Below are 27,269 nucleotides of genomic sequence, written 5' to 3'. Positions count from 1 at the left end.
TGGCTTTGCATAGATGCCCTTTATTATGTTGAGGAATTTTCCTTCAATTCCTATTTTGGTAAGAGTTTTTATCATAAATGGGTGTTGGACTTTGTCAAATGCCTTTTCTGCATCAATTGATAAGATCATGTGGTTTTTGTCTTTTGTTTTATTTATGTGATGGATGACATTAATGGTTTTTCTGATATTAAACCAGCCTTGCATACCTGGTATAAATCCCACTTGATCATGGTGATTTATTTTTTTGATGTGTTGTTGGATTCTATTGGCTAGAATTTTGTTGAGGATTTTTACATCTATGTTCATGAGGGATATAGGTCTATAATTTTCTTTTTTTGTAATGTCTTTACCTGGTTTTGGTATCAGGGAGATGGTGGCTTCATAGAATGAGTTGGGTAGTATTCCGTCATTTTCTATGCTTTGAAATACCTTCAGTAGTAGTGGTGTTAACTCTTCTCTGAAAGTTTGGTAGAACTCTGCAGTGAAGCTGTCCGGGCCAGGGCTTTATTTTGTTGGGAGTTTTTTGATTACCGTTTCAATCTCTTTTTTTGTTATAGGTCTATTTAGTTGTTCTACTTCTGAATGTGTTAGTTTAGGTAGGTAGTGTTTTTCCAGGAATTCATCCATTTCTTCTAGGTTTTCAAATTTGTTAGAGTACAATTTTTCGTAGTAATCTGAAATGATTCTTTTAATTTCATTTGGTTCTGTTGTGATGTGGTCCTTCTCATTTCTTATTCGGGTTATTTGTTTCCTTTCCTGTATTTCTTTAGTCAGTCTAGCCAGTGGTTTATCAATTTTGTTAATTTTTTCAAAGAACCAGCTTTTGGCTTTGTTGATTCTTTCAATTGTTTTTCTGTTCTCTAATTCATTTTTTTTTTTTAATTCATTTAGTTCAGCTCTAATTTTTATTATTTGTTTTCTTCTGGTGCCTGATGGATTCTTTTGTTGCTCACTTTCTATTTGTTCAAGTTGTAGGGACAGTTCTCTGCTTTTGGCTCTTTCTTCTTTTTGTATGTGTGCATTTATCGATATAAATTGGCCTCTGAGCACTCCTTTTGCTGTGTCCCAGAGGTTTTGATAGGAAGTATTTTCATTCTTGTTGCATTCTATGAATTTCCTTATTCCCTCCTTGATGTCTTCTATAACCCAGTCTTTTTTCAGGAGGGTATTGTTCATTTTCCAAGTATTTGATTTCTTTTCCCTAGTTTTTCTGTTATTGATTTCTAGTTTTATTGCCTTGTGGTCTGAGAAAATGCTTTGTAATATTTCGATGTTTTGGACTCTGCAAAGGTTTGTTTTATGACCTAATATGTGGTCTATTCTAGAGAATGTTCCATGTGCGCTAGAAAAAAAAGTATACTTTGCAGCAGTTGGGTGGAGAGTCCTGTATAAGTCAATGAGGTCAAGTTGGTTGATTGTTGTAAGTAGGTATTCCGTGTCTCTATTGAGCTTCTTCCTGGATGTCCTGTCCTTCTCCGAAAGAGGTGTGTTGAAGTCTCCTACTATAATTGTGGAGGTGTCTATCTCACTTTTCAATTCTGTTAAAATTTGATTTATGTATCTTGCAGCCCTGTCATTGGGTGCATAAATATTTAATATGGTTATGTCTTCCTGATCAATTGTCCCTTTTATCATTATATAGTGTCCTTCTTTATCCTTTGTGGTGGATTTAAGTCTAAAATCTATTTTGTCAGAAATTAATATTGCTACTCCTCTTCTTTTTTGCTTATTGTTTGCTTGATATACTTTTTTCCATCCTTTGAGTTTTTGTTTGTTTGTGTCTCTAAGTCTAAGGTGTGTCTCTTGTAGGCAGCATATAGATGGATCGTGTTTCTTTATCCAGTCCGTGACTCTCTGTCTCTTTATTGGTGCATTTAGTCCATTTACATTCAGGGTAATTATAGATAAATAAGTTTTTAGTGCTGTCATTTTGATGCCTTTTTATGTGTGTTGTTGACAATTTCATTTTTCCACATACTTTTTTGTGCTGAGACGTTTTTCTTAGTAAATTGTGAGATCCTCGTTTTCATAGTGTTTGACTTTATGTTTGTTGAGTCGTTACGTTTTTCTTGGCTTTTATCTTGAGTTATGGAGTTGTTATACCTTTTTGTGGTTACCTTATTATTTACCCCTATTTTTCTAAGTAAAAACCTAACTTGTATCGTTCTATATCGCCTTGTATCACTCTCCATCTGGCAGTTCAATGCCTCCTGTATTTAGTCCCTCTTTTTGATTATTGTGATCTTTTACCTATTGATTTCCATGATTCCCTGTTATGTGTATTTTTTTTTTTAATTAATCTTAATTTGTTTGTTTTTGTGCTTTCCCTATTTGAGTTGATATCAGGACGTTCTGTTTTGTGACCTTGTGTTGTGCTGATATCTGATATTATTGGTTTTCTGACCAAACAATATCCTTTAGTATTTCTTGTAGCTTTGGTTTGGTTTTTGCAAATTCTCTCAACTTGTGTGTATCTGTAAATATCTTAATTTCGCCTTCATATTTCAGAGAGAGTTTTGCTGGATATATGATCCTTGGCTGGCAGTTTTTCTCCTTCAGTGCTCTGTATATGTCGTCCCATTCCCTTCTTGCCTGCATAGTTTCTGCTGAGTAGTCTGAACTTATTCTTATTGATTCTCCTTTGAAGGAAACCTTTCTTTTCTCCCTGGCTGCTTTTAAAATTTTCTGTTTATCTTTGGTTTTGGCAAGTTTGATGATAATATGTCTTGGTGTTTTTGTTTTTGGATCAATCTTAAATGGGGTTCAATGAGCATCTTGGATAGATATCCTTTCGTCTTTCATGATGTCAGGGAAGTTTTGTGTCAGGAGTTCTTCAACTATTTTCTCTGTGTTTTCTGTCCCCCCTCCCTGTTCTGGGACTCCAATCACCCGCAAGTTATCCTTCTTGATAGAGTCCCACATGATTCTTAGGGTTTCTTCATTTTTTTAAATTCTTTTATCTGATTTTTTTTCAGCTATGTTGGTGTTGATTCCCTGGTCCTCCAGATGTCCCAGTCTGCATTTTAATTGCTCGAGTCTGCTGCTCTGACTTCCTATTGCGTTGTCTAATTCTGTAATTTTATTGTTAATCTTTTGGATTTCTACATGCTGTCTCTCTATGGATTCTTGCAACTTATTAATTTTTCCACTATGTTCTTGAATAATCTTTTTGAGTTCTTCAACAGTTTTATCAGTGTGTTCCTTGGCTTTTTCTGCAGTTTGCCTTATTTCGTTTGTGGTGTCTTGAGGCATTCTGTAAATAAGTTTTTTATATTCTGTATGTGATAATTCCAGGATTACATCTTCATTTGGGAAAGATTTTGATTCTTTTGTTTGGGGGGTTGGAGAAGCTGTCATGGTCTGTTTCTTTATGTGGTTTGATATGGACTGCTGTCTCCGAGCCATCACTGGGAAACTAGTTTTTCCAGAAAATCCGCTAAAAAAAAATGCAGTCAGATCCCTATCAGAGTTCTCCCTCTGTCCCAAGCTATTCGGATGTTAATGAAGCCGCCTGGGGAGGGTGGGGGAGGGACCAGAGAGATAGGAGAGTAGCACCTCAGAATATAGCCAGAGCTGCTTGTCCTGCTTGGAATGACTATTATATCTGAGATTCCCGTGGGGCACGTCACCTATATGTGCTGGCTGTGTGGAGATTGCCCCCGGGGGGTCTGGCCCGCTGGAGTCACGGTCAGATCCTCTGCTGCCAGCCCCACACCCAATGTTAAGGTTCCCCTGCTGGGACGGTGCACTCTTGACTCCAAAATCAGTCGCTGCCTCCCGGGGAATTCTCGTCCCGCCAGCTGCGTCGCCGTGCTGCCTCCGAGAACCGGATAGGCCCCCTCCCGGGGTTAGTTCAGGTGAGTGGAGCAGCTCCCCGTGCTTGTGCTGTGACCACGTGTCCCGGCTGGGACGCTGCTCTCCCCGCTCCAAGATCAGACACGGCCTCCCGGGGACTTCTCCCACCGGCTGCGTTGCCACTCCGCCTGCGCGAACCGGCTGGGCCCCCTCCCGGAGTGAGTTCGGGGGCTAGGGCTGGGCCTCTTGTTTGTGCCCCTGGGCTCTGCCCTAAATCGGGCGCCGAAGGTTACCTGACTGGTACGCTGGCTCCAGGCTCTGAAAACAATTGCTGCTTCCCCGTATTTGTTCGTTCTCCGTCTCTAAATCTGTGTTTGTTTTTTAGGGTTCGTAGATTGTTATGTATGTGATCGATTCACTTGTTTTTCAGAGTCTTTGTTGCAAGAGGGATCCGAGGTAGCGTCTACCTAGTCTGCCATCTTGGCCCCCCCCTTTTTTTTTTAATAATTTTTATTTTCCTTTAAGTGAAAGTTTACAAATCAAGTCAGTCTCTCACACAAAAACTAATGTACACCTTGCTGCACACTCCCAATTACTCTCTCCCTAATGAGACAGCCTGCTCTCTCCCTCCACTCTTACTTTTCATGTCCTTTTCGCCAGCTTCTAACCCCCTCCACCCTCTCATCTCCCCTCCAGGCAGGAGATGCCAGCATAGTTTCAAGTGTCCACCTGATCGAAGAAGCTCACTCCTCACCAGCATCCCTCTCCAACCCATTGTCCAGTATAATCCATATATGAAGAGTTGTCTTCGGGAATGGTTCCTGTCCTGGGCCAACAGAAAGTCTAGGGGCTATGACCACCGGGGTCCTTCCAGTCTCAGTCAGACCATGAAGTCTGGTCTTATGAGAATTTGGGGTCTGCATCCCACTGCTCTCCTGTTCTCTCAGGGGTCATCTGTTGTGTTCCCTGTCAGGGCAGTCATCAGTTGTAGCCAGGCACCATCTAGTTCTTCTGGTCTCAGGATGATGTAGTCTCTGGTTCATGTGGCCCTTTCTGTCTCTTGGCCTTGAAATCACTTTGGGTCCTTGGTGTTCTTCATTCTCCTTTGATCCAGGTGGGTTGAGACCAATTGATGCATCTTAGATGGGTGTTTGCTAGTGTTTAAGACCCCAGACGGCACTCTTCAAAGTGGGATGCAGAATGTTTTCTTAATAGATTTTATTATGCCAATTGACTTAGATGTCCCCTGAAACCATGGTCCCCAGACTCCTGCCCCTGCTACCCTGGCCTTCGAAGCATTCAGTTTATTCAGGAAGCTTCTTTGCTTGTGGTTTAGTGCAATTGTCCTGACCTCCCTTGTACTGTGTGCTGTGTTTCCCTTCACCTAAAGCAGTTCTTATCTACTATCTAATTAGTGGATACCCCTCTCCCAACCTCCGTCCCTCCCCCCTCTCGTAACCACAAAAGAATGTGTTCTTCTCAGTTTAAAATATTTCTCAAGTTCTTATAATAGTGGTCTTATACAATATTTGGCCTTTTGCAACTGACTAATTTCACTCAGCATAATGCCTTTCATGTTCCTCCATGTTATGAAATGTTTCACAGATTCCTCACTGTTCTTTATCAATGCATAGTATTCCATTGTGTGAATATACCATAATTTATTTATCCGTTCATCTGTTGATGGGCACCTTCGTTGCTTCCATCTTTTTGCTATTGTAAACAATGCTGCAGTAAACACGGGTGTGCATATATCTGTTTGCTTAAGGCTTGCTTTATGACCTAATATGTGGTCCATTCTAGAGAATGTTCTATGTGCAGTAGAAAAAGTATACTTTGTTGCTCTTGGGTGGAGAGTTTCTGTTATGTATTTTAAAGCCTAATATAAACAGCTTTTGAAGAAGGTGTTGTTTTTATTATCCTATTTTATGAAATTTGATAATCAACTGTAATATATTTAAGATTGATACAGGGAATGAATTGTGAAAATAGTTTAATTTTTTAATTTTAAATTATGCCTTCAGTATTTTGTAGAGTAGTAGAATTCATTTGGTTTTGAATTAAGTTTGGTTGCTTTAAATGTAAGGCTATCTTATGATTTTATAGACAGTAGGAGATGATCAGAAATGTTAAGCCACTCGTTTTAGCTAATCTCATTTAGCAAAGCCATTTCTCCTGAAGTGGAGGGCATTATATAACTTCACACATATTTTCAGTCTTATCCTACATTCTTTTAGTTTAGTACCACTACCTTCTGATAAAGATATAGTGAACATAATTTTAATTACCACACTAAAATGCAGGAATACTGTTAGATTAATAACTGGCAGACTGCTTTCTAGTTCTGCTGTAGTAACTTGTCTTTTGAAATTACCATTACCAGGCAAGATAAAGCTGCCCTACCATACATCTAATAAATTCCTTTTAGAATGAAATAAATACATCTAGGTAGAAGAAAGAATTTTGGACTCCTCTAGGTTTTTTCTAGGAAAGTAGGGTAGAGAATCTATTTTGGATTATGGAATATAGTACGAAAGTAATCGACGTCTTGATTTTCTAAAAAAAATCGTCTTCTGATTTTGTTTCATAAAATTTGATATTTAATTATGTTGCTGCTAAAAGCATTCTCTGAGATATTGTGCATAGATGGTTAAAGACATTTGCGGGGAGAAACAGTTCTTAAGATGACCACTGAAGCTTATTAAATAACTGCTTTTATTTCAGCTATCTGTTTCCTCACTCCCTTTACTTTCTTTAGTAGAAACAGTGTTTTTATTTTATACTGCTACCATAAAAAATTACCTTAAATTCAGTGGCTTAAGTCAACACAAATTTATTGTTTTATAATTCTGTAGGTCAGAAGTCTAGTATGATTCTCACTGGAATAAATTCTTTTCTGGAGGCTCTAGGGGATTATTTGTTTACTGAAGAATTCATTTACTTGTGATTCGTAATACCAAGGTCCCCGTTTTCTTAGAGGGTGTAAACTGAGTGTTATCCCGGCTTTTGGAGGCTACCACATTCCTTGGCTCACAGTCCCCTTCTTTCGTCTTCAAAACCAGCAAATAGCCAGTCAAGTTCTTCTCACATTGCACCCCTCTGGCACTCTGTTCATTTGTCTTCCATTTTTAAGTGTGATTAGATTGGGCTAGCTAGATAATCCAGGATAATCTCCCCATCTCTAGGTACTGAACCTTAATCACATCTGCAAAGTTCCATTTGCTACGTTAGGTAGCATGTTCACAAGATCTGGGGCTTAGGACACACATATCATTGCAGGGCCATGGCTCTGCCTACCACAAACAGTAACATTGACTGGTGCCTGACTTTGCTGAATCAGTTTTCTTTTTTTTTGTCAGAATGCCTCTGACTTCTTCCTGCTTGCCTCAGTGGCTACAAGAGAAGGTGTTGGCATTCAGAACCAGTACAGTTCTAGACTGGGTATAATACCTATAGGGAAACTTTAGGAGAAAGAGATTCTAGGAAGACTGAACAGAGAAAATACGCTTTTACAGTATTGCTTTTGAAAAAGAAAGTCTTGTATAATTTTGTGAGTTTGTGTTAATTGGTGCTAATCCTTAGTATTAAGGTCTATAGTTACTTACACAGCAGCAGGAAGTAAACAATTACAGGTAATCAGTAAGGAAGATCTTAATTTAGTTTCAAGACATTATAAGGTAGATATTGACTCACAGCAGTAATTTATAATAATTTGCATGGATTTTGATAATGGAAGATACTGAATCTTAATATCTTTTTTTCCTGCCTAGATCATCACAAAGTATGTATATGAACTCCTAGAAAAGGACTGCAGTTTAAAAAAAGTCTCTATTCCAGTAAGTCAAACTTTTACAAATGTTTATAATGTCAAGTAAAATAATTTTCAGTTCAGAAGGAAGTTTTCGTTTTGGGTTAACTCTGATGACTGTAAAAGTTCTAGTGTGTTGATATTGATAAAGATAATTTCAAATGCCTATGGGTATGTTTCATCTCATCGTGCACAGGAGTTTGTTGAAAGTAACACTTTACAGTGTAAAGGGAATACTGATGTCCAGTCTTTTTTGAAAATGATGATGCAGTTAAAAGGACTACCATTCCTTCTACCCTGTCTCCTTTCATGGATGTAATTTATTTTTATGTATTTATTTGAAGAAAACTAATATATTTTTCTTGCAATAGAGACAACTTCACCATCTTTTTAATTTTTTCTTTATTATATGATTATTTTTATGTTATTTCCTCTACATATTCCCAAATTCATTCCTGTGCTTCCTGTTTTATAATACTATTCCTTCCCTCTTCAGCAGAACACTTTTTTGAAATTTTGCATGGTTTGCCATTTCAGAGTAAAAGAGTTTGAGATCCCTTCTCAGAATTGTCATGAGATTCGTTCACAGACTTGTCAGTTTTGTTTTTAATGTAAAACATGAAATATTAAGCTTTCAAATGTAGAAATAGTAATCTTATGTGTAAAATGATGGTGGTGGAACTAAATTAGATGATCTGTGCCTTCCTCGAAAATTCTGATTTTATGATAAGAATGTGGACTGCCACTCCTCTGTCAATTTGTCCTACACTGGTGGTTGTGTGGTTGCTGTCGTGCTGGAAGCTGTGCCACTGGTATTTCAGACTTCAGCAGTGTCACCCACGATGGACAGGTTTCATCAGAGCATCCAGACTCAGACTAGGAAGAAGGACTGGCAGTCTACTTCTGAAAGAATTGGCCAATGAAAACCTTGTAGATAGCCGAGGAACATTGTCTGATATAATGCCAAGAGATGAGCTCCTCAGGTTGGAAGGCACTCAAAATACAACTGGAGCAGAACTGCCTCCCCAAAGTAGAGTCAATCTTAATGATGTAGATGGACTCAAGCTTTCGGGACCTTCATTTGCTGATGTGGCATGACTCAAAAAGAGAAAAAACAGCTGCAAACATCCATTAATAACTGTAACATATACTGTACAAAGGATGAATCTAGGAAACTTGGAAGTTGTCAAAAATGAAATGGAACACATAAAAATCGATATCCTAGGTGTTAGTGAGCTGAAATGGACTGGCATTGGCCATTTTGAGTTGGACAATCGTATGGTCTACTATTCCAGGAAAGACAAATTGAAGAGAAATAGCCTTACGTTCATCGTCAAAAAGAACATCTCAATATCTGTTCTGAAGTACAACTCTGTCAATGATAGGATAATATCCATACACCTAAAAGGAAGACCAGTTAACATAACTATTCAAATTTATACACCAATCACTAAGATGAAGAAATTGAAGATTTTTACCAATTTCTGCAGTCTGAAATTGATCAAACATGGCAGTCAAGATGCATTGATAACTACTGATGATTGGAATGCAAAAGTCAGAAACAAAGAAGAAGGATCAGTAGTTGGAAGATATGGCTTGGGTAATAAAAATGACACCAGAGATCAGAGACCACATGATTGAATTTTGCAAGACCAACGACTTCTTCATTGCAAACACCTTCTTTCAACAACATAAACGGCTACTATATATCTGGACCTCACCTGATAGAATACACAGGAATCAAATTGACTACATCTGCGGAAACAATGGAAAAGTTTGATATCAGCAGTCAGAACAAGGCCAGGGACAAACTGTGGGACCGACCATCAATTGTTCGTATGTAAGTTTGAATTGAAACTGAAGAAAATTAAAACAAGTTAGTGGAAGTCAAAGTACAACCTTGAATTTCCCACCTGAATATAGAGACCATCTCAAGAATAGATTTGACACATTGAACACTAATGACCAAAGACCAGACAAGTTGTGAGATGACATTAAGGACATCATAATGAAGAAAGCAAAAAGTCATTAAAAAGTCAGGAATGAAAGAAAATACCAGAATGGATGTCAGAAGAGATTTTGAAACTTGCTTTGAACTTAGCGGAGCTAAAGTGAATGGAAGAAATGATGAAGTAAAAAAACTGAAGATTTCAAAGAGCGACTCAAGAAGTCAAAGCAAAGTATTACAATGAAATGTGCAAAGATACGGAATTAGAAAAGCAAAAGAGAAGAACACACTCGACATTTCTCAAGCTGAAAGAACTGAACAAAATATTTAAGCCTTGAGTTGCTATGTTGATGGAATTAGGGGCAAAATATTGAATGATGCATGAATCATCAAAGAAGATGGAAGGAATATACAGAGTCACTGTACCAAAAAGAATTGGTTAACGTTCAACCATTTCAGGAGGTAGCATATGATCAAGAACTGCTGGTATTGAATGAATAAGTTTAAGCTGTACTGAAGGCATTGGCAAAAAACAAGGATCCAGGAATTCACTGAATACTAATTAAGATGTTTCAACAAATGGATGCAGCGCTGGAAGCTCTCACTGATCTATGCCAAGAAATTTGGAAAAGAGTTACCTGGCAAAGTGACTGGAAGAGATCCATATTTGTGCATATTCCAAAGAAAGATGATCTGACCGAATGTGGATATTATTGAATAGTATCATTAATATCACACTCAAGTAAAATTTAGCTGAAGATAATTCAAAAATGGTTACAGCAGTACATCTATAGAGTATGGCCAAAAATTCAAGCTGGATTTAGAAGAGGGTATGGAATGAGGGATATCATTGCTGGATCTTGATGGATCGATGGATATTGGCTGAAAGCAGAAAACACCAGAAAGATGTTTGGCTGTGTTTTATTGACTATGTAAAGACATTCAACTGTGTGGATCATAACAAATTATGGATAACATTGTGAAGAATGGGAATTCCAGAATACTTAATTGTTCAAACAGAACAATGGGATACTGCTTGGTTTAAAATCAGAAAAAGTGTATGCCAGGGTTTTACCTTTTACCGTATTTATTCAGTCTGTATGCTGAGCAAATAATTTGAGAAGCTGGAGTATATGAAGAAGAACAGGGCATCAGGATTGGAGGAAGACTCATTAACAACCTGTGATATGCAGATGACACAACCTTGCTTGCTGAAAGTGAAGAGGACTTGAAACACTTACTGATGAAGATCAAAGGCCACAGCCTTCACTATGGATTACACCTTAAAATAAGGAAAACAGTAATCCTCATAACTGGACCAGTAAGCAATATCATGATAAACGAGAAAGTATTGAAGTTGTCAAGGATTTCATCTTGCTTGGATCCACAATCATCGCCCAGGCAAGCAGTAGTGAAGAAATGAAACGACATATTGCATTGGGCCAATCTGCTGCAAAAGACTTCTTTAAAGTGTTAAAAAAAAAAAAAAAAGATGTTACTTTGAGGACTAAGATGCCTCTCACCCAAGCCATGGTATTTTCAGTTGCCTCATATGCATGCAAAAACTGGGCAATGAATAAGAAAGACTGAAGAAGAATTGATGCCTTTGAATTGTGAAGTTGGCGAAGAACATTAAGTATACCATGAACTGCCAGAAGAACAAACAAATCTGCACTGGAAGAAGTACAGCCAGAGTGCTCCACAGAAGTGAGGATGGTGAGCCTTCATCTCCAGTACTTTGAACTTGTTATCAGAAGGGACCAGTCCCTGGAGAAGGGCATTGTGTTTGGTAAACTAGAGGGTCAGAGAAAAAGAGGAAACTCTGAAAGACATGGATTAACACAGTGGATGCAACAGTAGGCTCAAACATAACAAAGATTGTAAGGATGGTGCAGGACAGGGCAATGTTTCATTCTGTTGCAAATAGGGTGGCTATGAGTGGGAACCAACTGGATGGCACCTAACAACAACAACAAAGAATCTGAAATATTTAATTAAATTAATTCCTTTGAGGCACTAACTTTTCATGTAGATAATTTTGTTTGTGTTTAATTTTGGAATTATAGATTTTCAAATTCTTTGAATAATGATATTCTGTTATAATTGCTTTTAGTATTTCTTAATACTACCCATTCTCACAAATTGATTCCATAATGCTTTAAAAATAAATCTACTTTACATTTAATATTGCACAGATAACCTCAAGTGCCAGCCTCATGTTATTAGTCATTCACTTATTCATTCAGCAAGCAGATGTTTAGTAAGGGTCTCTGAGATGCCAGGCATTGTTCCTGGTGCTTGTGACATTAGTGAGTAAAGCATTCTTTTATGTAATAGCTAGACTAACACTTGATATATTTGGAAACTTTTCTTCACTTAGAAATGCATGAAAACTAAGATTTTAATACCTTTTTTGGAGTGAATATGCAAGTCTTTTTTGGAGTCAAACTCCTTGTTTTAGTTTTGACTAGGTCTTTTGTCTTATTCTCTTACAACTATATGTTGAGGCTGCTTTTCTGCAAAGTCAAGGTAAAGTTTATTCACTTTGTCCTATCTTCCTTTCTTGTTAATTTTTTTTTCAAAGTTTGTGAAGGACAATATTTGAAGAACTTAGGTTAATTCATTGTTACAGTGCATTAAATATTGAGTCATTTAATTCTATAATACTTCGAGTTCAAGAACCTTTTAAAGTACCTTCAGTGCCCTAGATTTCCAGAACAAATCACAAGATAATTGGCCATATACATTCTGTCATATGATTGTCGTTTTTTTAGGTGCCGTTAAGTTGGCTCTGACTCATGGCAACCGTATGTACAACAGAATGAAACACTGCTCTGTCCTGTGCCATCCTCACAATCGTTGTTATGCTTAAGTCTGTCACTGCTTCTGCCGCTATTCTTAAGGTTTTCACTGGCCAGTTTTTTTAGAAGCAAATTGCCAGGTTCTTCTTCCTTGTCTGTCTTAGTCTGAAAGTGCTGCTGAAACCTGTCCACCATCAGTGACCTGCTGGTATTTGAAATACTGGTGGCAGAGCTCCCAGCATCACAGCAACACACAAGCCACCACAGTATGACAAACTGACAGATGAGCGATGGGTCATATGTTTGTTTCATTAATTTTCTTTATAGCACACCTGAGAGGTTTAGGAAGATTTTATTGATGTGACTGTTTTCCTCTAACTTTAAATTTTGACTATAAAGCTTAATGGGAGTAGAGAGAACTTTATTTTGTAAAGACCTGAAATGAGAGTTCATGTCCATTTTTGGTTAGTAAAGATTCTTTTATAAACTGAAAATAATAATAGCTTTCATTTTATAAAATTAATATCTCTGTTCTGGAAATTTTTCTTGTTACAGTTTTCTTAGTAACTATTATTTTTCTCCCGAGTTCTCTTAAATCTCAGAGCTATCAGTGAGAGTATTTTTTGTATACTTCTTACAGATGGCTTGTATTTAGAGTCTTTCTCCTTAGAGGGAAAATGCTAATAATTAATGCTTTTGCTAAAAGAACACCACCGCCAAATTTATTCTTCCCCCAGTGATGAACTAAGTTTAGTTTTGCAGCTAAATTATTTAACAAGGAGAGAAAATCTTATATTTGTTTAAATGGCAGCACTTTATGGATGCCTATGATTTGGTGATAAAGTCTGTGATGATCATGTTTTGCATTTACTCCACACACCACCTAGATAGGTCTAAAAATATTCTCAATTGTGATATCTCACAGTTGTATAGAATATATTGGAATACAATGAATTAACTTAGTAACTTGGCTACAAATTTTCATTCAGTGTATTGTGTAGTGTTTAGGTGAAATATCACAATCCATGATTCATCCTAAGGCTCCTGAGTACCCTAAAGTGAATTGTTCAGTGCTAAAATTGTGTGGTTCAGCCTCACTGACCAAATGATATTTGAAGTTGATCCATCAATAAAGTGAGGTTGTGTACTGGAATAACCTTTGTGTGCGTGCCTTAGTGAAAGCTCAGTTTAATGAATTACCCCTGTTTGAAGATAAATGGGCTTGAACCAGCCATTTCCAAACTTAATTAGATTAGAGTTAGTGCAGAAAAAATTATTTTATTCATATAGATATTTTACTGTTTAAAATTAACACTAACTTTATACAGAGTAAGTTCTAGTTTCAAAGTGCAAGAGCAGAATTCTGTGTTAAATTGAGGTGAAAATTAGCCCATGACAAGCTTCAGCTCCATTACTGGTCTCATCCCTTAATCATTCATATTTTTCATTGCCATCGTTCCCCACTCCACCCGCCCCCGAGTTTTTTGGCGGCCTGTTATTTTTAAAGTCAACTTTTCTGCATGTTCAGGTAGAACTTTTATTCCGTTATTCATAGTTACCTTGATTTGTAACCCCTTTAAAAATTCTTGAGCAGCATTATAATGTAAAAACCACACTTTTATCTTCTGAAGATAAGTACTTTATTTCATTTTTAAAATGATTACTCTGGAATTCAAAGTGGCAATATTCCGTTGCTTTAAAAATTGACTCAGTTCCTTGGCAACAAGAGACTAAGTCAAATAGAAAAAGAAGCAGTGATCAACACCTAGTAGAAAGTCTATAGCTACAGGTTTTTTCATTAAGATTAGTCCATGGCCATTTCCATAACCGTTACAAGATCCTCTAAGATGTCAGTGACTGTAAGAGACGCTTTTATTTGTGCATGTTTAGATGTACTCTTCGGTAATTGTATGACTATAAACCTCTGTGGCCTCTTTTTTATTTTTTACACTGACAGCTTTGCTTTTTAATTTGTTCTTTTTACCATTTTCTATTTTTACCCACTTTAACAGTGATTCTTCTGCTGGCATATAATGTTTCTAGGTAAAGGGAAATTTTTATTCTCAGGTTAGAATTCCCTCTGTCTCTTTTGCATTTCTCTTCCCCTCTGACTTCAATCAAGCTGTGTCATCGCAATTTGCTTTCTCCGGGCATTGCATGCAGCGGAAACTGATGTGATTGTGTTATACTTCGTACTTCTTCACCTACGTATTTAATATCCTAATAAAGTTACAGTCCTGTCATTTCACTTCTTAGCATTGTGTAAGTCTTTTAAAATTCTTTATAATTGTGCATTACTTTGCTCTTCAACATATGGTTTCTCAGCTAGGCAAGTATTATAACCATTAAAAGGATAGATTATTTATTTAAATGCCTTTTATCTGAAGGAAGTCACCGATGGCGATGCTTGATAAGGCTCCTTTTCCACAAGTTCATTCATTCTAGGGTCTTTTTTATGTACTAGGGATGTTATCAGGAGGGACCAGTTCCAGGAGAAGGACATCATGCTTGGTTGGGTAGAAAAAACTCCTTGCCATCAATCGATTCCAACTCTATCGGACAGAGTAGAACTGCCCCATAGTTTCCAAGTAGCAGCTGGTGGACTCAAACTGCCAACCTTTTCGTTAGCAGCTGTGGCTTTTAACCACTACACCACCACGGTTTTCTGGTTAGGTAGAGGGTCGGCAAAAAAGAGGAAGACCCTCGATGAGATGGATTGACACAGTGGCTGCAACAATGGGCTCAAACACAGCAAGGATAGTAAGGATGGCAAAGGACCAGGCAGTGTTTCATTCTGTTGTACAGACGGTCACTGTGAGTGGAAACCGACTTGACGGCACCTAACAACAACAGCAACAACAGGGATGTAGCTAGATACAAAACAAAAATTCCTGCCTTTCCTGGGCTTATTCTAGTGGCGGGAGCAGATGGTGAATAAACAGATATAGAAACAAATAAAGTAAAACATACAATATGTTAGCTGGTGATATCTGCTGTGGAGAAAAATAAATGGAGAGGAATTAGGGAGTTCTTTGAGAGGGCCTTAAAATTTCAAATGGAGTGGTCAGGGAGGCTTTACTGAGAAAGTGGTATTTTTTTCTTAAGTGTGTGGCCATGCTTTTTTTTTTTTATTATTTTAATTTTTATTGTGCTTTAAGTGAAAGTTTACAAATCAAGTCAGTGTCATACGAATATTTATATACTCCTTGAACCCTGGTGGCATAGTGGTTTAGTGCTATGGCTGCTAACCAAAGGGTTGGCAGTTTGGATCTGCTAGGCACTCCTTGGGAACTCTATGGGGCAGTTCTGCCCTGTCCTATAGGGTTGCTATGAGTCAGAATTGACTCAACCGCGCTGGGTTTGGTTTTTTTGGGTTTTTTTTTTTGCTACATACTACTAATTGCTGTCCCCCTAATGAGACAGCACGCTCCTTCCCTCCACTCTTGTGTTTTCAGGTCTCTGACCACCTCTGTCCTCTCTTATCTCCTCCAGATAGGAGGTGCCAACATAGTCTTAAGTGTCTACTTGATCCAAGAAGCTCATTTTTCACCAGCATCTTTTTCTATCCCATTGTCCAGTTCAATCCCTGTCTGAAGAGTTGGCTTTGGGCATGGTTCCTATCTTGGGCTAAGGCTAACAGAAGGTCTGGGGACCATGACCACCAAAGTCCTTCTAGTTTCAGTCAGACAGACCATTAAGTCTGGTCTTTTTATGAGAATTTGGGGTCTGCATCCCACTGCCCTCCTACTCCCTCAGGGATTCTCTGTTGTGTTACCTGTTAGGGTAGTCATCTTTTGTAGCTGGGCACCATCTAGTTTTTCTGGTCCCAGGCTGATGTAGTCTCTGGTTTATGTGGCCCTTTTTGCCTTTTAGGCTGATAATTACCTTGTTTCTTTGATGTTCTCCGTTCTTCTTTGCTCCCGGTGGGTTAGACCAATTGATGCATCTTAGATGGCTGCCTGTTAACGTTGAAGACCCCAGATGCCGCTCTCCAAAGTGGGATGCAGAATGTTTTCTTAATAGATTTTATTATGCCAGTTGACTTAGATATCCCCTGAAACCATGGTCCCCAAACCCCTGCCCCTGCTATGCTGGCCTTCAAAGCATTCAGTTTATTCAGGAAACTTCTTTGCTTTTGGTTTAGTCCAGTTGTGCTGACCTCTCCTGTACTGTGTGCTGTCTTTCCCTTCACCTAAAGTAGTTCTTACCTACTATCTAATTAGTGAACACCCCTTCCCCTCCCTCCCTCTATCCCTCCCTTCTCCCTCCCGTAACCATCAAAGAATATTTTCTTCTCTGTTTAAACTGTTTCTCCAGTCCTTATAATAGTGGTCTTATGCAATATTTGTCCTTTTGTAACTGACTAGTTTCACTCAGCATAATGCCTTCCAGATTCCTCCACTTTATGAAATGTTTCACAGATTCCTCACTGTTCTTTATCAATGCATAGTATTCCATTGTGTGAATATACCATAATTTATCCATTCATCCGTTGATGGGCACCTTGGTTGTTTCCATCTTTTTGCTGTTGTAAACAGTGCTGCAGTGAACATTCCACTGCCAACCCACATAGGTGTGCATATATCTGTTCGTGTGATGGCTCTTATTTCTCTAGGATGTATTCCAAGGAGTGGAATTGCTGGAATCGATTGTATGATAATTCTATTTCTAGCTTTTTAAGGAAGCACCAGATCGATTTCCAAAGTGGTTGTACCGTTTGACATTCCTACCAGCAGTGTATAAGTATTCCAGTCTCTCCACCTCTTCAACATTGATTATTTGTGTTTTTTGGATTAATGCTAGCCTTGTCAGAGTGAGATAGAATATCATTGTAGTTTCGATTTGCATTTCTCAAATGGCTACTGATTGTGAGCATTTCCTCATGTATCTGTTAGCTACCTGCGTGTCTTCTTTAGTGAAGTGCTTGTTCATATCTTTTGCCCACTTTTTAATTTGGTTATTTGTCTGTTAGTAGTTGAGTTTTTGCAGTATTATGTAGATTTTAGAGATCAGACGCTGATCAGAAATGTCATAACTAAAAACTTTTTCCCATTCTGTATGTAATCTCTTTACTCTTTTGGTGAAGTCTTTGGATGGGCATAGGTGTTTGATTTTTAGGAGCTCCCAGTTATCTAGTTTCTCTTCTGCATTGTTAGTAATGTTTTGTATTCTGTTTATGCCGTGTATTAGGGCTGCTAACATTGTCCCTATTTTTTCTTCCACTGTCTTTTTTGTTTTAGATTTTATATTTAGGTCTTTGATCCATTTTGAATTTTGTTTTCTGTGCGTGGTGTGAGGTATGGGCCTTGTTTCATTTTTTTGCAGATGGATATCCAGTTATGCCAGCACCATTTGTTAAAAAGACTATCTTTTCCCCATTTAACTGTTTTGGGGCCTTTGTCAAATATCAGCTGCTCATATGTGAATGGATTTATGTCTGGATTCTCAATTCTGTTCCATTGGTCTATGTATCTGTTGTTGTCCCAATACCAGGCTGTTTTACCTACTGTGGCGGTATAATAGGTTCTAAAATCAGGTAGAGTGAGGCCTCCCACTTTGTTCTTTTTCAGTAACGCTTTGCTTATCCGGGGCCTCTTTCTCTTCTATATGAAGTTGGTGATTTGTTTCTCTGTCTCATCAAAAAATGTCATTGGAATTTGGATCAGAATTGCATTGAATCTATAGATCACTTTTGGTAGAATAGACATTTTTACAATGTTAAGTCTTCCTATCCATGAGCAAGGTATGTTTTCCCACTTATGTAGGTCTCTTCTCGTTTCTTGCAGTAGTGTTTTGTAGTTTTCTTTGTATAAGTCTTTTGCATCTCTGGTAAGATTTATTCCTAAGTATTTTATTTTCTTGGGAGACCATACTCTTCTTGTTGAAGTAATTGCCGTTTGTCCTCTGTTTACACAAATGGCTAAGCATCTATTACGGAAACTATTCTGACAATTTTAGAAATAGAGACATATTATTTCTTGCCTCTTCCAGGCATAGTGACTAGGAACATTTAGACTCCAGGACATTTTTTAGTATCCGGAGTTTTCATGTATTTCTTATTTTGATAATTGAATGAATATATTCTGTTGATGAAATGAAGAGCTGTTGCATTACGCAGCATGTGAGTTGCCCTTCCCCATGGAGGAGGGGAGGAGATGTGTACACCAGCCATCATGACTCTTCGGCCTCTGGCTCTGACCCAGTAGTTCCTGCACAGAGGCTTCCATTCCCAGTTATTGGCCATTGCTGGTGCTGAATATCACTTACTATGTGCTACAACATATGTAATAAAAGATTGGAAAATCATTCCTCCTAAAAATCTTGTGACTCTTCCACGCATGAATCATACTTGTTCCAATTAAATTAAGGACAGTCAAATTGGATAAAAATATTTACTTTTCATCCCATAAATAGTACACAAAGTAAGATTATTGGCGTACATGGATAATGTTGCTTCATAAATTAATGTTTATATAAACTTGTGCTTGCCCCCTGAATGAAATTTGAAAGTCCATTTACATAGAAGAGTAGAAGGTTGAAGAGTTTGGAATTTTTAAAAAGTCCCCTCTTCCAGCTTTTAAAAGTTTGGTAATATTTATGCCAAATATAGGATTTTCCAATGGTTGTATCTTCCAGTTGGGCTTTTCTATTTTCTGTCACAGGTAAAATGTACTTATCTCATAGAATTATAGACTAAATAGTTGTGTGACCATGGGCAACTTATTAAATTCTCTGACCCTCAATTTCTTCAACTATAAAATGATTATAATAGTTGTACCTGTCTTAATAGTAGTGTTGATTAAAGTAGATAATTTTAAAAAATTTATTTAACACAGCATCTAACCCATGGAAAGCACTTAAAAATTATTCCTTCTATATTCTTATAAAAAAAAATACATAGTCTTAATATAATAAGTATACAATAATATAGGGAGATGTATATTAATAATCTTTTTTACCTTTTTATACTTAAGTTACTGTCACAATTTTTTGCTTATCCACCTAATATGTAATTGTTAACCTCTAATGGATATATTAATTTTATATTAAAGTGTTTTTTTACGTCTATAATTCTGTAATAACCACTCTATAATTTATAATAACCTTTAGTTCTCTTATTTATGTCTATGCCTGATCAAAAAACATTTATTTCTGTTTTTTTTTTTTTTTTTTAATTACAGGTAGATGCTACTGAGAGTGAACCAAAGAGTTTTATCTTTATGAGTGAGGATGCTTTGACAAATCCACAGAAACTGATGGTTTTAATTCATGGTAGTGGTGTTGTCAGGGCAGGTCAGTGGGCTAGAAGGCTGATTATAAATGAAGATCTGGACAGTGGCACGCAGATACCTTTTATTAAGAGAGCTATGGATGTAAGTGCAATTTCTCTTATGCTTATATTTTTTGCATTTTATAGGTCTGTTTTATTTAAAAAAATTAAAAAATAAAGTTTTATTATGTATTATAAATTATTTTATCATGTGTCTTCAAAAAGTGTATCTTAAGCATAAGCTTATCTTTAAATTATTAGTTGTTTTGCTTGTATGAGAGATTATTCTACATTATCTTGCAGCTACAAGAAAAACAGAGTGGTATCTTGAGAGTACAAAGATTTAGATATGTCTTTGAAATCAGTATTTTTTATTGAGTTTTTTATTACATGAAAGATCATTTAAACTATCAAATGTTTATCATCATCATGGAAAACACTTGTGACAAAAATCTCACTAACCCTTTTGTAACCCTTTGCCTGCCTAAGTTAGTGGGGTCACAGAGTCAAGGAGATGTGCTGCTTTAAACTCATCTCTTATTTGAAAGGAATAACTCAGGGTTGTTTTTTTTTTTTTTGTCATTTCTTTAAAAAATTCTTTACAGCCCACAAATTACATGCTTTACGCATAAGATATACACATATAAAGTAATAAATTACATGTTTACTAATTGACTTTATTACTATTTAAATATAAATTTTTCAAAATGGGCATTTTAAAATTATACTCAAAGTTTTCTTTCTTTAATACTGAAATTGGTTTTTTTCTCTGTTGCTACATCTTAAGGTTTGGCTACTTTTATGTTGCTGTCTCATTCTTAAGTTCTGAAAAGAATAACTAAATGTTGCAAAGTATAGGTTCCTTTCACAAGTGTATAGAAATTTTCCTCAGAAAATATTATAAAGTGACATCATTTATAAAAGGTTTAATATCAAATATAAAGTATGTGCATATATGCTTTATTTATAAGAGGTACACTCTTATATTTTTGTAGTTCAATTTGCAAAGGAAATGTTTGATACACTGGTGATTGCAAAGGTCGGTGACAATATGTTTGTTCTCTAGCCTTAACTGAAACCGTATTAAGGCTCAGCTCTTAAGAATATTTTTGATAATAGATTTTTGGGTCCTTAAAATGCAGCAAGTAGAATTTCTTAGGTTAATTACATATATGTTTTTTCAGTCTTTATGGATGTGCAAAGTATATATAGACATTCCTTTTGGTTTAGCTGTAGTAGTAGTAGTACATTAATAGAATTGAAGCTTAGACTGAAGTTACTCGCATTAAATATTTTATTTTTTAAACTGTTTTCTATTTCACATTGTGGATAGTGAAATGAACTTTCTCTCTGACACATTAGTTTAACAAATGCTGTCCATGTATTTTAAGTAAAATATTACATGTGAAATGTGATCAGAGTTCAGAGAATAATTGAAAATAGAACTGAGTAAAGAAAAATTAGATATTTGCAGTATGTGAGTGCTTGGTGAAATATTTTATGTAATTATATTGTCCCTGCTACTAGATCACCTAAGGTTTTTGCGATGTAGAATACTTTATTTTTGCATAAGGTTTATGAAATGAAAGTGTACATGGGAAGTCATGCAAAACATTTTTCTTCATACAAATGACCTGTTGATATCCCAAACAGGAGGGAGGAAGTTTTTCAGTAACATTCGAATAGTCAGTCATTTTGTTCTTATAAGAAGTAATAGTGTTTTGTGGATAACAGTTTTTCACTGCCTTGAATTTTTCTTGATTATCTCAATCATGGCAACTGATGAGTCCTTAAAAAAAAAAAAAAACTGATCACTAAATCTTCCTGGTGTACTTTCAAAGTTTTAGTTTATGTACTTCATTCTCCTTATGTTTCTGTACATGAATATGAACCTTATTGTGATAACTTCCTACATAGTGGACATTTAAAAACGGATATCTTTTTTAAATCCAGACAAAGTTATTTTACTATCCCGACTTTACCATTTCACGGCTGTTTTCTCACTCAGCTCTTTAAGGGCTGTTTTGTGTTTGAGTGTGTCGGGGTGTATCTTAGGGAGCAGGCAGAAGGAAGACTAATGAATGGGTAGAAAAAAGCTGTCCCATTCTTAATTTTTAATCAGGTTAGTTTTGCTTTGGTTTTTATTTTTTGGACTTCTTTCTAAAGTTGTATGTAAAGAAAAGTTTTCATTGTTTTGAGAGAGTTCAAAGCCACTACTCTGTTTTTCATGATCTGTCAGTTTTCATATCACAACTGAAGTAAATTAGTGTTAATAATATTTCTGTTGTATTCCTTGCAGATTTTTGGTGTAAAGATTGAAGGTTCTCAAAATTCAATTCGCCTAGTTGCAAGGTTATGGTTACAAGGTTATAGTTGTTAGTTTTTTTCCTAACAGTAGAATCCTGTCGTTAAATGGACTGTTGTACAAAAAGTACTAGGTTTAAATCTGTGTAGCAGGCTTGGTTGAAGCTAGCATGAGGGTTGAAGCCACCCCTATAACAGCCCTTGAGATTTCTCCCCAGAAGCCCCAGGACTCCATAGATCACAGTTTGAAAAGCACAGGTATTCCAGTCCTTGCATCCTAGGTACTTCAGAACTTTATTATTACAAATGTATTAAAATTTCATGTTATAGGAATGGTGCATATCAGATAAAGTGCTGCAAGTGATTATGAGGCTGTCATAGCTAGTATTTTTAGTGTTTAACAGTCTTCATTGCATAATGTATTATTTGGAGTAAGAAACAGTATACCATGTAAAAAAAAAAAAAGTGTCTGATTGTGCAGTTTGAGAGTTACTCAGATTTGTTGCTTCTTTGATCTTTTCTCGCGTGCATCTTTTTAGGCCTTTCAGTTGATCTCTATAAAAGGGCAAAAAAAGTAGGTGAGATCTAAATTAAGTCATTTAATTACTAATCGCATAGCTGGGACAAGGGCGTAAAATTTAGGAGATGCGCACACTCAGAATTGTGCACTTGTACAACTCCCCAGAGTGAGTGCCTCCTAAATTTTGTGCCCTAGATATCTCACCGACCTCACCGTGGCCCTGACTTTGACTAATTGAAATGCCCTGTCAAAGAAGGTGTATGGAGAGCAGTTTGGGAGCCGGTAGTCTATGGGTCAAACTTTAGTGTGTGCCAGAAAACCTGGAGAGCTTGTTCTGCCCCATTCCCAAAGTTTTGATTCAGAAGTTCTGCTTGGAGCCTGAGAATTTACATTCTGACAGTTTCCGAGGTGATGGCTGATACCGCTAGTCCTGGCACCACACTGAGAACCACTGGTGTAGGCAATACTCTTTGAGCTGGTTGAGGGTTTATTTATACTTGCAGGCATCAAGTGTAATGGATACTGTAGAACTTGATGACAATTATATTTAGCGAGGCAAGGATTGAAAGTTCTAAAAAAAAACGTGTTAGAATAAAATAAGTGAAAAAGTAAAAGTTTAAACTATGAGGAATATTTTCAGAACACAGTCTTTGAGTGATTCATACCCAGTATGGCTTAAAATTTGTAAATTTTAATAATTTCATGAGCATCCCTATTCCTTCACTGAAGCTACATTTTCCTGCTTTTTCATAGCTGAGTTATTCAGAAGAATCTGCTATTCCCGTAATTACCTGCTTTCAGTATAATTTTCATGTCATCGTCTCTGAGTTTTAAAAATTAATACACCTACTTCTCACTTATTGACTATTATCTGACATTTCCCATTTTTGACAATAGTAAAAAATCTACTATCCAACTATTTTACGCATTAATAACGTATATCTGGCAGTAATGAATGTTGAAATGAGAGGCAAGAGTAATGCTAGCTGTGATGGTTAAGGTTATTTGTCAACTTATCTGGGCCATAATTCTCAGTAGTTTGACAGTTATGTAACGATAGAATTTGGCATCTATGTAATGATGTAATTTGGCAGTTATATAATGATGTAGTCATCCTCCATTTTTGCATAACACTGATTTTCGCATAATGACCTGATCTTTGGGCCCTAACCCTGTCGGTAAGTGAGGAGTGGGTGTACTAATTTTCATTAAGGTAATTTATACAGTTTGGGTTCTAGTAATGTTGCTGGACTACCTAATTAATATGCACTTCCGCCTCCAACTAAACATACTTTGAAATGAAAAAAATAACAACAAAAATATTAAATGCTTAATTGAATTCAAAAGAAAGAAAACGAATCCCCAAATGCTAGCATATAAGAGAGAACGTAAATCCAGAGTCATAAGCCCATGGAGGGTGTGGCAACCCAAGGGAATAGCTAATGAGATATAAGCCTTAAGGAACATACAGTCTAAGTCACAGTCTTTGGGCCTAAGAGGTATGAGCTGAAACTAAGATTCTGATATGGCTGGAACCTTAGAAGGTGCTTCCTTTTAATAAAAGAGGAACTAGAAAAATAAGGAAGAAAGGCCTAGCAATCTTTTTCTGAAAATCAGCCAGTGAAAACCCCGTGGATCACAGTAGTTCAGTCCGCAACGGATCATGAGTGGTTAGTTCCACTGTGCGTGGGGTCTCCATGAATTAGGGACTGACTCCACGGCAACTAACAACAATAACAGAAAAACAGAATTAGCTTGCTGACTCAGAGGTGACAAAAGGAAGGTTTTTTTTTTTTTTTTTTTTTTTGCCAGAGATACCAGATGGGTTAAATAATCTGCTTCTCTTGGGAAATAGAAGCTCCAGACCCTAACCCACAGTAAGTTTGGACTTGCAGATGAATTTATATAAACCATTTAGTGTGAGAATCTCAAGCAAAGTCAATTAATCTAAAAATGATTTCTGAATTGATGAAACCTCTAAGGTATCTGCTAAAAGTAGACATAAATTTGGCATATAGCTACACTTTACAAGCTAGGATAAATCCTTACAGAAGATGAATTCATAGAAACTACAGATCGTAAGAGGAAATGATGCATCACAAAAAGAGTCAGTTCATGCAATTATTACCCATAGTTGAAAAGAGAATTCTTAAATTGAAAACTATAGTTGAGGAAATTACCCAGAGTACAGCACAGAGAAATTAGAAAAAAATATGATAGAGAAATAAAAAATCATAGAGAACAGAATAAGATCTACCATTCCTAGTTGATATATTTTTGAGATTAAAGATACGAATCATATTGTTGAAGAAACATGGTATATCATGAGCGTGACAAATGAAAATAAATTTACACTCAGACGTATTAAAATGAAACTGTAGAACATCAGAGTGATAAAGATACGTTCATATAATTTTTTTTTTATTGAGGAGAGATTCACGTAACATAAAATTAATCATTTTAAAGTGAACAGTTCAGTGGCATTTAGTACATTCATAGTGTTGCGTAACCACTGTCTTTATCAGTTCAAAACACTTTCATTACTTCCCATTCTCCTCCCCCCCACCAACCATCAATGATCTTTGTTTCTATCGATTTACCTATTCTGAATATTTTGTATAAAAAACAAACAAAAAACCAAACCTTTTGCTGTCAAGTCAATTCTGACTCATAGAGACCCTATAGGACAGAGTAGAACTGCCCCGTAGGGTTTCTAAGGAGCAGCTGGTAGATTCGAACTGCCAGCCTCCTGGTTAGCAGCCGTAGCTCTTAACCACTGCATCACCAGGGCACCAATGTTTTGTATAAAGGGAACCATAAAATACGGAGTCTTTTGTGTCTGGCTTCTTTCGCTTAGCATAATGTTCTGGAGGTTCATCTGTGTTTACCATGCGTCAGTACTTCGTTCCCCTTTATGGCCGACTAATGTTCCATTGTATGTATTTACCACAATTTGTTTATCTCTTCACCTCTTGATGAACATTTGGGTTGTTTCCACCTTTTGGCTGTTGGCGAATAGTGTTGCTCTGAACAAGCAGCATATAATATTTGTTTGAGTACTTGTTTTCATTTCTTTTGGGTTTATAGGTAGGAGTGGAATTGCTATCATGTTTAGCTTTTTTGAGGAACTGCTACTATGGTACAACTTGTTTGTTTTTCATGGAATTAATAATTTCTTGGTTTTCAATTTTTTTCTATTTTCTTTGTAATAATTAATTCAGATTTCTGTTGGCCTTTCATTAATTTTCTACATGGTCATACCCATTAGATAATCTCAGTTTCACGTTCTTTCTCTGGAGAATGCTCTTGGTATCCTGTAGACTTCTATTTCAATCTTAACTGCTCACTTTCTAAGTCTGCTTACCCAGCTGTCATCCTGAGACTTCCCTTAGACTCTCTCTAATGATTTCTGCTTTCCTGATAGATGCCCTCATTTTAATGGACTGATCAAAGAGTGAATACAAGAAATATTTTTGAAACCTTGCATTTCTGAAAAACTTTAATAATTCAACTAGGCATAGAATTTAAGGTTGAAAATCATTTTCATGTAGAAATTCAAAGGCTTCGTTTCATTGTCTTCTAGCTTCCAGTGTTTTAATTGAAAAGTCCAATACAATTCTGTTCTTGAATCGTTTTTTCCTCTCCTATGAAAGCTTCTTCTCTTCTTGCCTGGTGTTAAGAAGTGAACCTTATTGCTGTTAAGAAATCTTCTGTGCCTTGATGTGGGTTTTGATTCTTTGTGTTGGGCACTTGGTGGTGGTTTTCAGTCAGTACACTCATGATCCTCTATTCTGAGAAACTTTGTGTTGTTTCTTGATAATTTCATCTTTATTCTCTCTAGAGCTCTCATCCTGTGATTTTTGGAATTCTGGATTGAGCTTCTAATTGTCTTATCCTTTCCATCTGTTTTCATCCTATTTTTGCTCTGATTTCTGGGAGTTACCTACTTTACCTTTCAACCCATCAATTGAAATTTTAAAGTACTTATATTTTAGGTGGCATAAATTGTTAACATCTGGCTACTAGGTGAAATGTTGGTGGTTCAGACCCACTCAGAGGTACTTTGGGAGACAGACCTGATGATCTGTTTCCAAAAGGTCAGGGCTGAGTTCACCATGAGTTGGCATCGACTTGGAGGCATCTAACAACAACATTATATTTTAACGTGGAGTCCTCTTTTTATTCAGTATGCAGACTTAGTACACCTGATTTGAGCTCAGTGTCTTTCTTCTTCTGTTCCACAGCCTGATGTCCCATAATTCAGTCCTTCTCTGGATAAGTTTCTCCAAAGGAAATATCTTTACTTCTAACAGGGCTGGCTGCACGATGCAATATTATAACCTGTTTTTTGTTTTGTTTTTTTGGGGGGGGTGGGAGAGTCTGTAACTGTGTTTTATATGAACTTATAATTAGTTATTCTGTTTTTAGCCTCAAGGCCCACTCCTACTTTCCATGGTACCTGGTGCCCCAGTTTCTGAGTCTTTCTGGGTTTGTGTGGTTGAGTTGGCTTGCTTCTAGTTACTCTGTCCCTCTGGAGGTACTTACATTTGAATTTTTTCTATAATGCCAAGCAGTGTCCAATCCTTCATCCACTTACAGACTTCCAAAAATTTGCTGACATCTGTATCCTCTGTTCTCTCTCCCGTTTACATTGTCTTGATGGGTTTGTATCACCTGACGCCCCCCCCCTTTTAATTCATCATTGATACTTTAGTGTGATTAGTGGAGGGAGCAGAGATTATCCGAAGAATTGCATATACCATTATTTTTTCAGTGTAGCATTCTATCTGGTTGTTCCAGTGAAAGGTAGTCACTATATAACA

General features: G+C 36.7%; 1 protein-coding gene across 16 annotated transcripts in view; it reads left to right on the top strand.

Annotated features, from left to right (window-relative positions):
• The window catches only part of ARB2A (ARB2 cotranscriptional regulator A), a 496,175-nt gene that overhangs the window by 135,174 nt on the left and 333,732 nt on the right, over positions 1-27,269 (top strand). For 15 of the 16 annotated variants that reach the window (XR_002785671.2, XM_023547664.2, XM_023547667.2 and 12 more), the window contains 2 exons: positions 7,566-7,631; positions 19,534-19,725. Coding sequence is in view for 15 of the 16 variants with exons in the window: in XM_023547664.2 (XP_023403432.1) it covers positions 7,566-7,631; positions 19,534-19,725 (258 nt within the window). In the remaining variant the exon portion in view is untranslated. The remainder of the gene's footprint in view (positions 1-7,565; positions 7,632-19,533; positions 19,726-27,269) is intronic. The other variant, XM_064274058.1, reaches the window with a different exon arrangement.

This window comes from Loxodonta africana, chromosome 2 (genome assembly GCF_030014295.1).
Source record: "Loxodonta africana isolate mLoxAfr1 chromosome 2, mLoxAfr1.hap2, whole genome shotgun sequence".
Lineage (NCBI taxonomy): Eukaryota > Metazoa > Chordata > Mammalia > Proboscidea > Elephantidae > Loxodonta > Loxodonta africana.
The sequence above is the reverse complement of the archived record's forward strand: the minus strand, read 5'-3'. Positions and strand labels throughout refer to the sequence as shown.